Genomic DNA, 13007 nt, shown 5'->3' with positions numbered 1-13007 from the left:
CAGGATCTCTTCAGTTGCTCCTGAAGTCAGGATCCAAAGCCAGTTGTCCTTCTAGAAACAGTATCTCCAGGGATGATGCTGTCTTTGCATCACATGAGATCCTCCAAAGAGCTGTCTTCCTGAGGAACCTCCAGAGTGATGCTCCTGAAAACCTTATTGTGAGTTAGAGCGTGGCTCACCAAACAGTATCTCAGCTTGGATGCTGGGTAATTAGTCACAATTCAGACGTTCAGCAAAACTCCACTGATTCTCAGACTTGCTCTTTCACCACCCCCCTCTTTCCACCTGTCTGAAAAGAAGGAGAAAGCAATGCCTCTTTATTGGAAATGCTTCTGAGATAGTTGGTTTATGAAGTTTTCCTACTACGTTCATTGCTGATTCTCCTGACTGAAAGAAGCATAAATACATATTGTGACTTATTACGCCTGATTATGTATACTGTGGAATCTAACCAGTTATATGCTATCTTCCCACACTACCAAAAGAAAAATTAGGGTATAGAAAATGAGCATCCATTTCACTGGCCTGTGATTTACTGTGTGATTTACAACTGAAAAGCTGTGTAGTAGAGTTTGCATAAGGATTATAGAGCTCCATAGATGTTACAGCTGCCATTTTAAAAAATGCACTTGGTTGTTGCTATCCGTTTTCCTTTCTTGCCTGAAAATAACCACCCACAGGAGAAATCCTTGCTCAGAGGCCCTCATGATGTGAACTGCTGTGTATAGGGGGCTGCGTTTGCCCCATGCTTCGTCCTTCGGGCTTTGCTGGATCAGTGCTTGGGCAAAGGCATCTGCCCATGTGCCCGGGCTCGCGGGTCATGGTTCAGCACACTGTATTTTGCTCTTGATCTGTGCACAACATCGCTATTAAAACGTATCTGTGCAGGAAATTGCGCAAGTGTATTTGTCAACCTGCGTTACTGGGAAGCAGTAATTAATTCTTAAAGCTGGGATATTTTTCTTCTAAGGCATTTGGCTCTGTCCCCATCACTAAAAACATCCTCTCCTCAGGTTCCAAACGGGCCTTGTAAACATTTCGTAGTAATTCCCCCCTCGGGACAGTAAGCCAATATCAGCAAATGTTGTTTCTGGGAGCAGCTCTGGGAAGAGGGGACTGAACCCCCCCTGGCTGGAGCAGCAAGGTGAATCACATACTCAGCTCCTGCAGCTGATGCTTCCTTCCGTCCTGCAAACAAACCCCAGTGCAGGCAAAGTGGTGTGCCTGTTGTCTGGGGCTCACAGCCTGACCTTCCCAGGACCCTTTCAGAACATAACCATGCTCAGCAAGCCAGCCTCCCACTGCTGCAGTTTCTTTTGATATTAAGAAGTCCAAAGGTCCCTTTAATCCTTGGAGAGAGAACTGGAAGAATCCCGAGGAGTGCAGACGTCATGGAGAAACCACAGTGACAGCAGCATGGTGTTGGCAGCCCCTTAGGATCTGAAGCAACTAAAGAGGTGTTACCTGCCTGCAATGCAACAGCAGCCAATAAATATAGATGCCATTAGGCTGATTTGGGTGAAAATAAATGGGTTGCACTGAGCTGCTGGGTAGGAAAAAGCCTGGCTGTCACCCACCATGCCCAGTGCCAGGGAAGGGCAGCTGCCTCCAGGGGTTAGCCCTGGATCCTGCCCAGTCTCCTCACCAGAACTGAGACATCTCAGCAGCCCCTGAGCAAAGCGTCCTCTACAGCACATGAAGGGCAGGAGGCACATCAACCTTTTTGCTCCTCCACAGGGAAGAACCACCCCGCATGAAGCCCCATCTCAGGCAGCCCCCCCCCCAGTCTGTGCACCCCAGCAATGAGGGGACAAATCCATGGCCCAGATTTACAGTATTCTGTCATTCATCACCATCCTCAAGCAGCCAAATCTCCTCTACCTGCCCCTAAAGTGAGTTGGGAGAAAGCTGACCCAGGCTTTCAACATGAAGTAACCACTCACATCAGTACAGGCAGGGGGGACATTTGAGGATTTTATATCAGAGCTATGGGGTTTTTTAGCTTTCTTTCACCCCTTCATGTCTCAGACAATGTACAGAGAGCTTTGTTTGGGTTTATTGCATTCTTCAAGGTGTCCAGTATCCCATTTGAGTGGCAATGTCCCTGCAGATTAAGGGTGCTTAAAACACAGCATTGGTCAAGAGGAAATTTTCCATGTGTCCAAGTGCTGCCTGTTAAAACACCTCCTAATGGACCATTTTGTGGCTGTTGCACAACAAGGCTTTGTCTGTTATTTACAATGTGCAGATGAGCTACATCACCTGCTCCGTAATAGGGGCTCCCCATCCCCTGGCCACCCACAGTGGGGAAAGAAGCCGTATCATGTTAAGGAGACCCTCAAGAAAGCATTGGTGCTTCTGGAGTGAGCACAAGCAGGTGGGTTTGATTCCATTTTCCTTTCAACAGCAAGTTATTTGTTATTAAAAAGGTATATAAAATGTCGTATCTGGAGGTTTATGTAGTTTTCAGGCACATAGCAAATGGATGCACATGGAGCGTGATTTCTGAAGTCCCTTTAGTGTTTAAATAAGAAGATATAAATGTAAGAGGTAGTCTGAGCCTCACATGCTTATCTCATGCCAATCATCTTGGCATAGAAGAGAACCTACCTAGAATGAAGGGCTATTGATAGGAGCAAGAGTTCTGTGCTAATTCAGGCTCGTACCTTGATGATCAAATATGCATCTGATTGTTGAGGTGACTGCCAATTTTAGCTCTGGTTTTGAATAATGGAATAGTGTTATTAGTCTGATGTAAAACTGTCCATATTTGTTATGCAAAATTGCCCTCTCAGTAGTGAAACAGCCTACTTTGATTCTGCCTAGCTAGTAAAACACAGTGCATGATAAATATGCATGCAATTAGTTTAATTTGAGTGAACAAAGAGGTAGTGCCTAATATAGCTGAAATTCTAAGAACTGATGCATCAGGTGCAATGAATTGTTTTTCCTGGCTTTTGGTTGTTTTAGGGATTTCTGAGGAAGCTTGCTTAGAAGATATTATAATCCATTTGTCTTTGTTAATGAGACGTTGACATACGAAGCTGATAAAATATAAGCAAGATCTGAAGCAGAACTGAGTTATTTTCATGTGGGAAATGAGGTCTCTTACTGCCTGCTAATTGTCCCTAGATTATCCAGGTCTACATGAAATAGCATTCAGCCCTGGGTATCTTCTGGGCCTTCTGGAATATTCAGACATCCTAATGACAATTTTTCACCTTTTTAGTTTTCTGTTGTTCCCTGCAGTTCAAAATATCCAAAATTGCTTGAGAGCTGAGTTTGAGCCCACAGAATTGGTGGTTTTATAACAAACCTCTCATAAGACATTGCCTTGCCAGACTACCCAAACCCATGTCCCTCAGCATCTCCTTGCAGATCATGCTCTCTAGGCCATGGACCATCTTGATAGCCCTCCAATGGACTTCCTCCAGTTTCTCAATGATTTCTTGAAATGGGGGTCCCAACATGGGACAACATTTCTGGGGCAATCTTACCAACAGTGGGCAGAAAGGGAGTAGTAACTACCCTCTCACTGCCAGTCACATTGCTCCTAACACATCCCCAGTACATGGTTTGCCTGATTTGCACTGAATTCTCACTGAATCCCATGTCCTTTCCTGCATGGCCCTTTTGTAGGCAGTAGGATGCCAGCCTGCACCAAAGCACAAGGTTTGCACTCCTGTTGAACTCTGTGGAGTTTCTATAGACACAGGTCCAAGTTTCTCAAGGTCCCTCTGGACTGTAAGTTCTACCACCTCTGCCAAACAGAGATGGATGTCATTGTTTCTAATCTATTACCATCCATAAATGTGCTGAAAGTGCCCTCTGTGCCATCAGCCTGGTGACTGGTGAAAATATTGAACAATATCAGCTCCATGTCATCCCCTGTGGCCCTCTGTTCATGACTGGCTGCCAGATGGCCCATCATAACATCAATTACTGTTCTTTGACCTAATGGTCAGCTAATTTTCAGTCCATCCAGCAGTTTGTTCATGCAACTCACGTTTTGCATGAAAATGTTGAAGGAGACTTTAAGTTGTCTGAGCTGTCCCCAATCACTGTGAGTTTCTGATGATGGACCGCAGCCATAAAGTCACATCAACACTGTCATCTGCTCACCTGGATCTGAATACTGACACCTTCTCTAGGCAGACCTTCATTTGTTGCTCCTCCCATCGGTTGTTCACCTGCTTCCCAAATCATGCCGGACATGTGAAGGTGCAGAAGTAAGCTTTGCCAATGAAAACCTATGCAAAAAAGGCATTAAATGCTTTGGTCTTTTGCTTACCATCTGTCAGCGGGTTGTCCCCCCCCATTTATTGATGGACCCACAATTTCTCTATGTTTCCTTTTGCTGCTAACATAGTGTAGCATCCTTCATGTTTCTCTTTGTCCTCAGTCAAAACTAAGCTCCAGCTGGGTTTTGTCCTTTCTGATTTCACCCCAGAGTGAATGAACAATGCTTGCATCCTCCATTTGCTTGCTTGCCCAAGTTTCCAGTTGTGGTTATCTCTTATTTAGCATGCCAGTTGAGAAGATACTTGCTTAGACAAACTCCTGATCTTTCTGCACAAGGGGATGGTTTGCTCCTGAGCTATCATTTTCAGATCCCCTGGGCCGGTGTTACTCTCCTCTGGAATCCCAGGCCTTCAGTTGATCTTAGGTTAGCAGGTCACAAACATTTCTCCCTGGTATCCCACCTCCAGACTGCACTCCCCAACTGTTTGCACTTTGGGCCCATGACGCTGGCTCAGGTCTCATATAATTTCTGGGAACCACAGGGTTAGTGCTGGGGAGCCCTCCTGCCCTCAGGCATTTCCACAGGTCAGCTCTTTCTTTGCGGGGCTTGTCTTCTCCATGCCAGCTGTAGAGAAGACAGCAAATAATGGGTTTAAGCTGCAGCACAGGGATTTAGGCCAGAAATTTGGAAGTAATTTCTAAGGGTCTGGACAGTTAGTTCTGGAAAAGGAGCACAGCGATCCCATAAAACCTCACCCTTCAGGATTTGTAAGAACAGTTTAGGTGTATATATAGAAAAGAAGAAAGAAGGCAGTGGGGTTATGCCAGCATAAATTTGGTATAATTGTCACAATTTCCACTGTCAGGAGAATCATAGAATCATAGAATAGTTAGGGTTGAAAAGGACATTATGATCATCTTGTTCCAACTCCCCTACCATGGGCAGGGACACCTCACACTAGACCATGTACAGTGACTCCTCTTTCCTCTCCCCATGTTGAAAAGCAACAGAGCTGTGGTCTGTGCTCCTGTGGGCAGGACACTTTCTGCATCTCCATTTCAGCAGTGTGCTATGGAAACATTGAGCCACCTCATCAGTCACTATGAGATGTGGGATGTGGGGCTCTGTGCTTGCTGGAGAGGAAAGCCCTGGGGCACAGGAAAGCTCAGTTGCCCAGGGCAGGCTCCAAGGGCTGCTATCCCTGTGAGGGGACGAGCTGCCCCCACCAGCGCTGAGCACTCTCCTGTTTCCCAAAAGCTTCAGACAAGGCTGGGCTGAAGATCTTCACTTTAATGTGTTCTAACCACATTCACCCTTCCCCAGCCCTCCCGCAGGTCAGGGTTACCCCACAGGAGCCACAGTTGAGGACACTCACAGCCATCCCAAGTCACAAATCAGTATCTCTGCCCCCATTAGCTAAGGCCAGGTAAAAGCAAACCCAACCCCAAATCTCCACATTTCCTAATGAAACCAACCTATTCCTTGGTGAGTTTGTGCAATCTGCAGGTTCACAGCTATTCAAAAATGGTTTATAAAAATATTAACCCATGGGTGTTCGCTGCTTTGGTTTAGTTCCCTATGAACACTCAGGATTTGCTGCAAAATTGAGATCAAGGTAAGATCTAGTTTGGGGATTGTGTTTTGCACATTGGCAAAAGTGAGGCAAAGGATTTTTGGGGCAAGCATTGTATGTATAACAGCATGTGCTCAAGCAAGGAAATCATGGACCCTACAACACAACTGCTGCAATGGTTTATAGTGTTTAAGTAAATTTAAAATGTGGAAACTTCAGGAGATTTGCAGCTTGTCAATACCAATTATTGTCATAGGGACACTTTGGAACAGCAAACTCCTTTATGAAAGATTTCCCAAAGGAAATGGAAATTCAGAAGACTTATGTTTCTTATATTTCTTATAGTTCTTATATTTCTTATATATATTTCTTATAGTTTTTATATATCTTATATTTCCTTTCTGTTCCTCACCATAAATTCTGTATGATCTCTCCACAAGCAGGTAGACTGAGAAAAGATTTGTTACTGACGAGCACTGAGAGCGTTTCTCCTGCCTGAATAAAGACACATTTGCGTAGCCATTGCTGCTGTTCCCCAGAAAATGCAGCTTTCCTCACCAGAAATTAAAGGCAACCCAGACTTCTTTTTTTATTCATTTTTCTAAGTTATTTCTAATGTTATATACTTCTGCATTCACAGCACAAGTCCCATGGTGTGACTTTTACTTAAAACCCTTGGCTTCGGGAGATGAATCTCTACTGTCATCCCAGGCAAATTCCTAGCTTTCACACATGAAAAGAAAAGTGATGGGCTATGATCTAATGCATCCCAAAGGCTCAGAAAATGAGAAGGCATCCTGAGCTCCAAAGCTTATTTTTCAAATTGCATGATTTTTAAGTCAACCTACTGATGCCAAGACAGAAGGAGGAAGGAGGGAGGAGGGAGGACAGCTCACAGGGATTTTTTCCCCCTTCTCCACTTTTTCTGTATGTCCAGGGAATGGCCACGCAAACCATGGGAGTGACCTGGGGAAAGCAGTGCCAGAAGTCATTGGCTCATGGGAACCTGGGAGCTGCGGCTCTTGAGAGGGCAGGGGCTGGCTGAGCGTTGGGAAAGGAAGCTCTGGTGACCGCACATCATCTCCTTGCTGTCCTGCTGCCCTTTTCTTCCTGCTGGATTGCTGAACCATTGATTCATTGTTATGTTCAGAGAAAACGCTGCTCGCTGGGGACTAGGGCAGCTTTGTTTAATCTTCCCGGGGCTGTGCCTGGGGGCTTGAGCGAGTTGTTACTGGCAACAGCTCTAATTTGAACCAGGCCCGTGTTGCTATCAGTTGATAGCAGGCAGAGGGTTGTGTTCTGCTGGGAGAGCCAAGCTGAGAAAGGAAACCTGCAGGAAGCAGAAACCTTGTGGACACAAGCCTTAGCTGGGGGTGATGCCTCCTGTTTGTGCCAACAGGATGGGCAGCACTCCTCCAGCCCAGGCAGGGATAGGAGCCTTGTCCTTCCATCATTCCCAGCTGTGAGCTGTCGGGGTGGTGGGGTGCTCGCTGCATATGTTGGTGTGTTTGGGGGTATATTTTGTCTGGAGAAGGACACAAACAGAGGAGCTGATGGGTCAGCAAGTAATTAGGTTTGTCTCTGCTGCAGTGTCATAAATGGGTGATGGATGGTTCAGCCAGGTGGGGAAAAGGTGCTGCCATCCTCTGCTGTCACACCTCTTGCTCTCTTTCTAAGGAAACAGGTCTCAAGGGCAAGGCCTCCGGGAGCCTTCTGGAAGGGAGAAGTGTTTGCACACATCCATGGGGATATCCTCCACATCTGCTCCGTTGGGACACAGAGTCTTGGAAAGCACCAGGTTTACTCAGACCCTTGCGCTCTGCCCCTGCACAGCTCCAGTACAGTCTCAAAGTGCTGCCTGACATTTATTTTTCCCTTCAGAAGCTTCAGTTGTGTCAGACAATCTCCAACACCAGGTTTCCAACTCCTGTGTGCTTGAACCCTCCTCCAGAGCCACCTCTTATGTGTAGGTGCTGCCTGGTTTTGGCAGGGCTGGTCTTAAATGTCCGTGGAGCCCATACTTGCCTCATTCTGTCAGTAGAACATGGTAGCCCATGCTCCTGGGCTGCTCCAGGCATTTCCGCTGGTCAGATGAGGAGAGAGTGCAATTTGGCAGTTTAATTTCCCACAGATTGCTCTGAAGACACCAGTCAAGTCACAGCTGGCTTGTGGCTTTTGAGAAAGGTGCTCGGAGATTTCTGCAGTGTGGCTGCTGATGCTGGGGGAGACAGTGACACAAAGGGGAAGTGCTGCCATGGGCTACTCCACCATCGCTTCCTTGAGGGGGTAAACACCGTATATCCTCCAACCTCCTTTCCTAGCTCACCTGCCCACTGTAACCCACCTGCAAGGATGTTATGTTTGATGATGGCATTAGGAGAAACTTCTCCAGTCCTCTGCTGTGCACCAGTGGCTGAGCTGCTGCCAAGAGCAAGTGGTGATGATGGCACCAGTGACCACAGATGTAGTGGGGTGTGTGTTGGTCCCCAGCACTCTCCACCCCATGCACTGTGTCCTTACACAAGCATTGGGTAAGATGTTTGGCACAAACATTTTCCGCTTGCAGCCATGAAGCAGAGTCTTGATGACTTCATTTGCCAAGCAGCTGCAGATAAACAGAGCACTTTCTGTCTTTTATTTCCAAAACCAGGGCTACTTGTTGTTTTCCACCCACCAGACCCAAGCGTACCCCACACCGACACTGCGCTCAGTGCCAGGGAAGCCAAGGGTGCTTGTGGCACTGAGGTGTGATCAGCGCTGGCATGGCTGTGCCATGTAGGTAATGACACAAGGCATATGCCGATACACCCACAGGCTGCAGGAGAATCTGGCTTCTTTCCTTCCTCCTCATAAGATACATGAGCAACTGGTTGAACTGGACTGTCAAATCTGCTTCTGTCTGCTTGTTTGCAAAGCAAAACCTCTCAAACCTCCACACAACCCAGAGGAAGAATAATTGAAAGGAATGGGTCAAGGGGCCCTCAAGGGGGTACTTTTCAAAGCTTTTACCTTCTACATGTTGAAGGTAACATCAACATCAGAGACTTTGATGCTCCTAAGTGGAGGTTTTACCTTCCCGACATCCAGCAACTTTGGTATTTGAGCTGCTAAAATCAGAGCTAAGTACTTTACAAAATAGTAGTGAACTGCCTCTGTTGCTCCAGATTGTTCAGCTTCGCTGCCTGCTTTGTGAGCAGCCAGACCATAAGCTGCGATGCCAAACCTTCCTGGGTGCAACGCCTTTAATCCTTAAGACACCTCCTATGCTTAGCAGAGAGAAGGCTGAAAGAATTGGGGTTGTTCAGCTTGGAGAAGGGAAGACTCTGGCGAGACCTTTTTGCATCCTTTCAGAACTTTAAAGGGGCCTGTAAGAAAGATGGGGAGAGACATTTTAGGAGGGCCTTTTGCGATAGGATGAGGGGTGATGGTTTTGAACTAAAAGAAGAGAGATTCAGGCTGGATGTGAAGAAAATGTTTTTTACAATGAGGATGTTGAAACACTGGCACAGGTTGCCAGTGTTAGAAGTGATAGAAGCCACAACCCTGGCGACATTCAAGGCCAGACTGGATGTGGTTCTGGGCAACCTGCTCTAGTTGAAAATGTCCCTGCTCATTGCAGGGGAGCCGGACCTTTGAAAGTCCCTTCCAACCCAAACTGTTCTAGGATTCTATATTCTGATGGTGTGGCATCATTCCCGAAAATTTTCTCCGTAGTAAGAGCAGAATTACATCTTAGAGCATGAAATCTCACCACTTCTCAAAATGGTTTGAGAGGTAAGGCATTAGTTTACTGACTGTGGTATCTGACCTTTAGAAAGCACAGAAGGTTGTACTGGAGGCAGCAGCCACCGTGAAGACCTAAGTGCCAGAATGAAGGTTTTATTACAAATATATCCCTAGTTATTCTGTAAACATTTATTTTTGTATAGACATAGATTTCAGTTTGCTTTTAATGTGCTTTCTCACTTTTTATTCCTTTCAGATTACTCCCACATACAGCTTGATAGCTATGCTGTGTCTTACTGCAGTCACTGGCTGACTGCATCATGAGCATCTCTGTTGTGTTCACAGCCATGTGTAGCAGTGAACTGAAAAGTCAGGGGTTGATACAAAGAGAATGTCAGAGGACGGATACATAGGTCATTTCTTTTTCTTTTTTTCTTTAATGAAAACTGCCTTTATTTTTCAGGCAGTTTCTTTTTATGTGAGTACAAATAAAAACAATTTCACTGATTACGTTTAAGAACGAGACCCAAGAAAAATAACCTTTAAGTATAAACCTGTTTTTATGCTACTGCTCATTTCACAAAAGCTTGATGAGTTGGGTGCTCTTTCTGGCAACCTGAGGGGGAGAGGGATTACATATCCCACACCAAGATGGTAGAAAAATACTTAAAATGTTTAGCTTGGGTTTTTTTTGAGAACAACTAAATCTCCATCGATTTTTCTGGAGATCAAAGCTGAACATACGTAACTAGAAAGAATAGCCCCAGGGAGAGTAGGAAAAAAAGGCATGGCACTTTACATTGATTTAGCCATTATATTCTACTGGACAAACAGAATATGGCAAGAAGAGACATTACGCATCGTTGTTGCCAAAGGTGGCCTTGATATTTGCAAGTACTCACACACAATTACAGCTGTAAGTACAGCAGCAAGTGATAGAACTTTGCCCCTCCCTCTTTACCTTTTCAATCATAAAATGACACATAGTGCTTCTTAGTCATCCAAAGGATGCCACAGATGTGGGTAAAGCATCGCTATGTTCCTCTTTATAGGGGAGATAGTAAAACAATGAGAGAAAAAAACCTAAGCAGATACAAAGAAGAAGGAGGCTTTTACGTGTACGAGAGATGCTTCTCTGGGTTTTACCAGCTGCTTGCAGCTGAACTTTCTAGAATCCTCTAACTCCCACTTCGGGGGGAAGTCACTCAAAGTACTGCCTGAGGCACCAAAGAAGAGTTGGGGTTTGTCATTTCCAGCTTGACGTTTTGAACAATGGAGCATGACCAAATCAACCAGCTGCTGAAGACTGTCTCCTGGACAGAAGGAAATGTTATATGAAGACTGCTTAAGGTCTGTTCAGTGATGTTGGAAAAAAGTTGCCATCAACAAATTCTCATCTCATGTTTTGTTCTAAGTGGAGAAGGGATGAATTCGAATTGCCTTTGACTTGATAAAAATACACTCAGGGGTCAGGGATGGGAAAGGCTGCACACATCTCCTTAAAAAGCAATATATTTGCTTTCAGCCCAGAAAACCTGGTGAGTCCTAATTAGGACTGAATCACTGCTTCTCAAACTTTTATGCACATAACTTCACCTCTAATTTGTACTTCTTGATTAATTTGTGGACTCTCAAACCTCTACTACTTCCAAGATCATAAGCAACTTTAGATCCTACTTCACGTGATCATGAACCCCTTTTTGGGTCTGGAAGTCTAAGAATATGCTTATGGCTTAAGGATAGACCTGCTACCCAGGTAGTGAATATGCAAAGCCTACAAGGCTTGGTCACACGGCTAAATACAGTGGTGACTAGACTAGTATTTCTGCAAGATAAATACTGCTGGAGACAGACCCCAGGCTCAATGCCACACTGCTCTGCATGTTCACACTGCTCAGGACAAGTCCTTCTGTAAGAGATTTCTCTTGGAAAAAAGATAGTTGAAGAGATCCAAGCTGGAGCCAGGGAGTGAGCCCAGAGTGTGGGCAACTGCATGGGTGATCCAGTGCTTGAATTCTCTTCCTGGCTGTCTTTACTCAGTGGTGTAGGTTCATCCTTTAAGACTGGATGGATGGACAGATGGATAGACGGGTAGACAGACAATGTCTGATGTGTTAATTGCCTGAACTGCTCTGTTCCCTAAACTGCTTTCTGTCCTTGGCAAATCTTTAAAATAGAGCAGCAGAAAAACTGAGCTAGAGCTGTCAGAAACATAGCATAAAAAGGGGAGAGCTAAGATAATGTCAAGTCATGGTCATGTTAGTCACAGCTGCCTTTGAGGTTGAAAGGGATGTCACCGTATACACAGTATGAATATAGTAATGCCTGGATCTAGTCTCCAGTACTTTTTGTCTTGTGGGCAAGTCCCACCAAATTCTATTTGCCTCTGTAAAATCATTAACTGCTGTCCGTGGCAGTATCATCTCATGCATCCAGTGTTTCCAATGTTTCACCTCCCTCTTTTTTCCAGACACCCTCTCTCCATGAACAAGGCATGAGGATTGTACCTTTGCTAGAACAGATTCTGCTTTATTCTGGGGACATCTGTGGGGTGAGCATGAGGACCTTGAGTATCACCTCACCTTTGCTCGAGGACTGTATTTAGGCTCAGGACCTTTCCCATTGTCCCTGTCAAAGCTCCACTGCAGGCCTGTGCCTGGCAGTGTTCCCTGCTGAGCCCTTGCTCTTGCACTGCCTGACAGGGAGTGCAGCATCTTCGACTTGTTTGCTGTTGGGAAGTGTTTGCAAATCTGTGGAACAAAGAGGCAACCTAGGCTTTGTGTCCACAATGGTGCCCTTCAATTAACCACACCGGATCCACTGTCACCTTAGCTCGTGTAATTGCCTAAAGGTATAGCTGTAGGGCTGCATGCTACCGACCTGGGGCTCCTCTGCCACAGTCATGGAGTCCTGTCTTTGTTGGACTGCTGTGTGATAAAGGCTTCATTCAGTTTGTAGTGCTGCTGTTCTCTTCCAAGTGGCTCTTATGTTTCCTCTCCCTTACTGTGCCGCTGCAAGATCTTCATTATGGGGAGCTAAAATAAAACTGATCCATTGTTTGCTAACAACTCCCGCATTTGTGAGGCAGCTGCACACTTACCCTCATAAAATAAAGAATTCCCATCATTGCGGGCCTGGCTTGGCCCTCTCTGGAGCCAGTAGGACTTTGTTTTCATGTGACATAAGCCTCAGATGATGAGACTGGTATCAGCAAATACAAAAAGAACAAATCCAGCTTTCAGAAGTATTGTCTATGATAGACAGAAGCACAATTGCTTCAGCACTGGGTATTGGGCGCTCTGGTCAGTGGGGCTGATCTTGATGTTCCCAGCCGTGGGTTGCTCTCCCAGAAATGATGATATTCATTAGCACGTTTTCCCTACTGGAAACCAGCCCAGGTGAGCCACAATGAGATTCATGAGCAACCAATTGTATCTGATACATTATGAAACTGTAGTAAATTTA

The 13007-nt window shown here is 45.5% G+C and overlaps 1 protein-coding gene across 1 annotated transcript in view; it reads left to right on the top strand.

Annotated features, from left to right (window-relative positions):
• Positions 1-1818: 1818 nt before the first annotated feature.
• GTF3A (general transcription factor IIIA) overlaps positions 1819-13007 on the top strand; it is a gene marked incomplete at its 5' end in the record, with an annotated part of 69026 nt that continues 57837 nt past the window's right edge. The window contains one exon of the mRNA XM_080613559.1: positions 1819-1892. Within this exon, the coding sequence (XP_080469685.1) occupies positions 1819-1892 (74 nt within the window). The remainder of the gene's footprint in view (positions 1893-13007) is intronic.

The sequence above is a fragment of the Psittacula echo genome (genome assembly GCF_963264785.1).
Source record: "Psittacula echo genome assembly, chromosome: 3".
Lineage (NCBI taxonomy): Eukaryota > Metazoa > Chordata > Aves > Psittaciformes > Psittacidae > Psittacula > Psittacula echo.
Note: the sequence above shows the minus strand (reverse complement) of the source record. Positions and strands in the feature narration are given on the sequence as shown.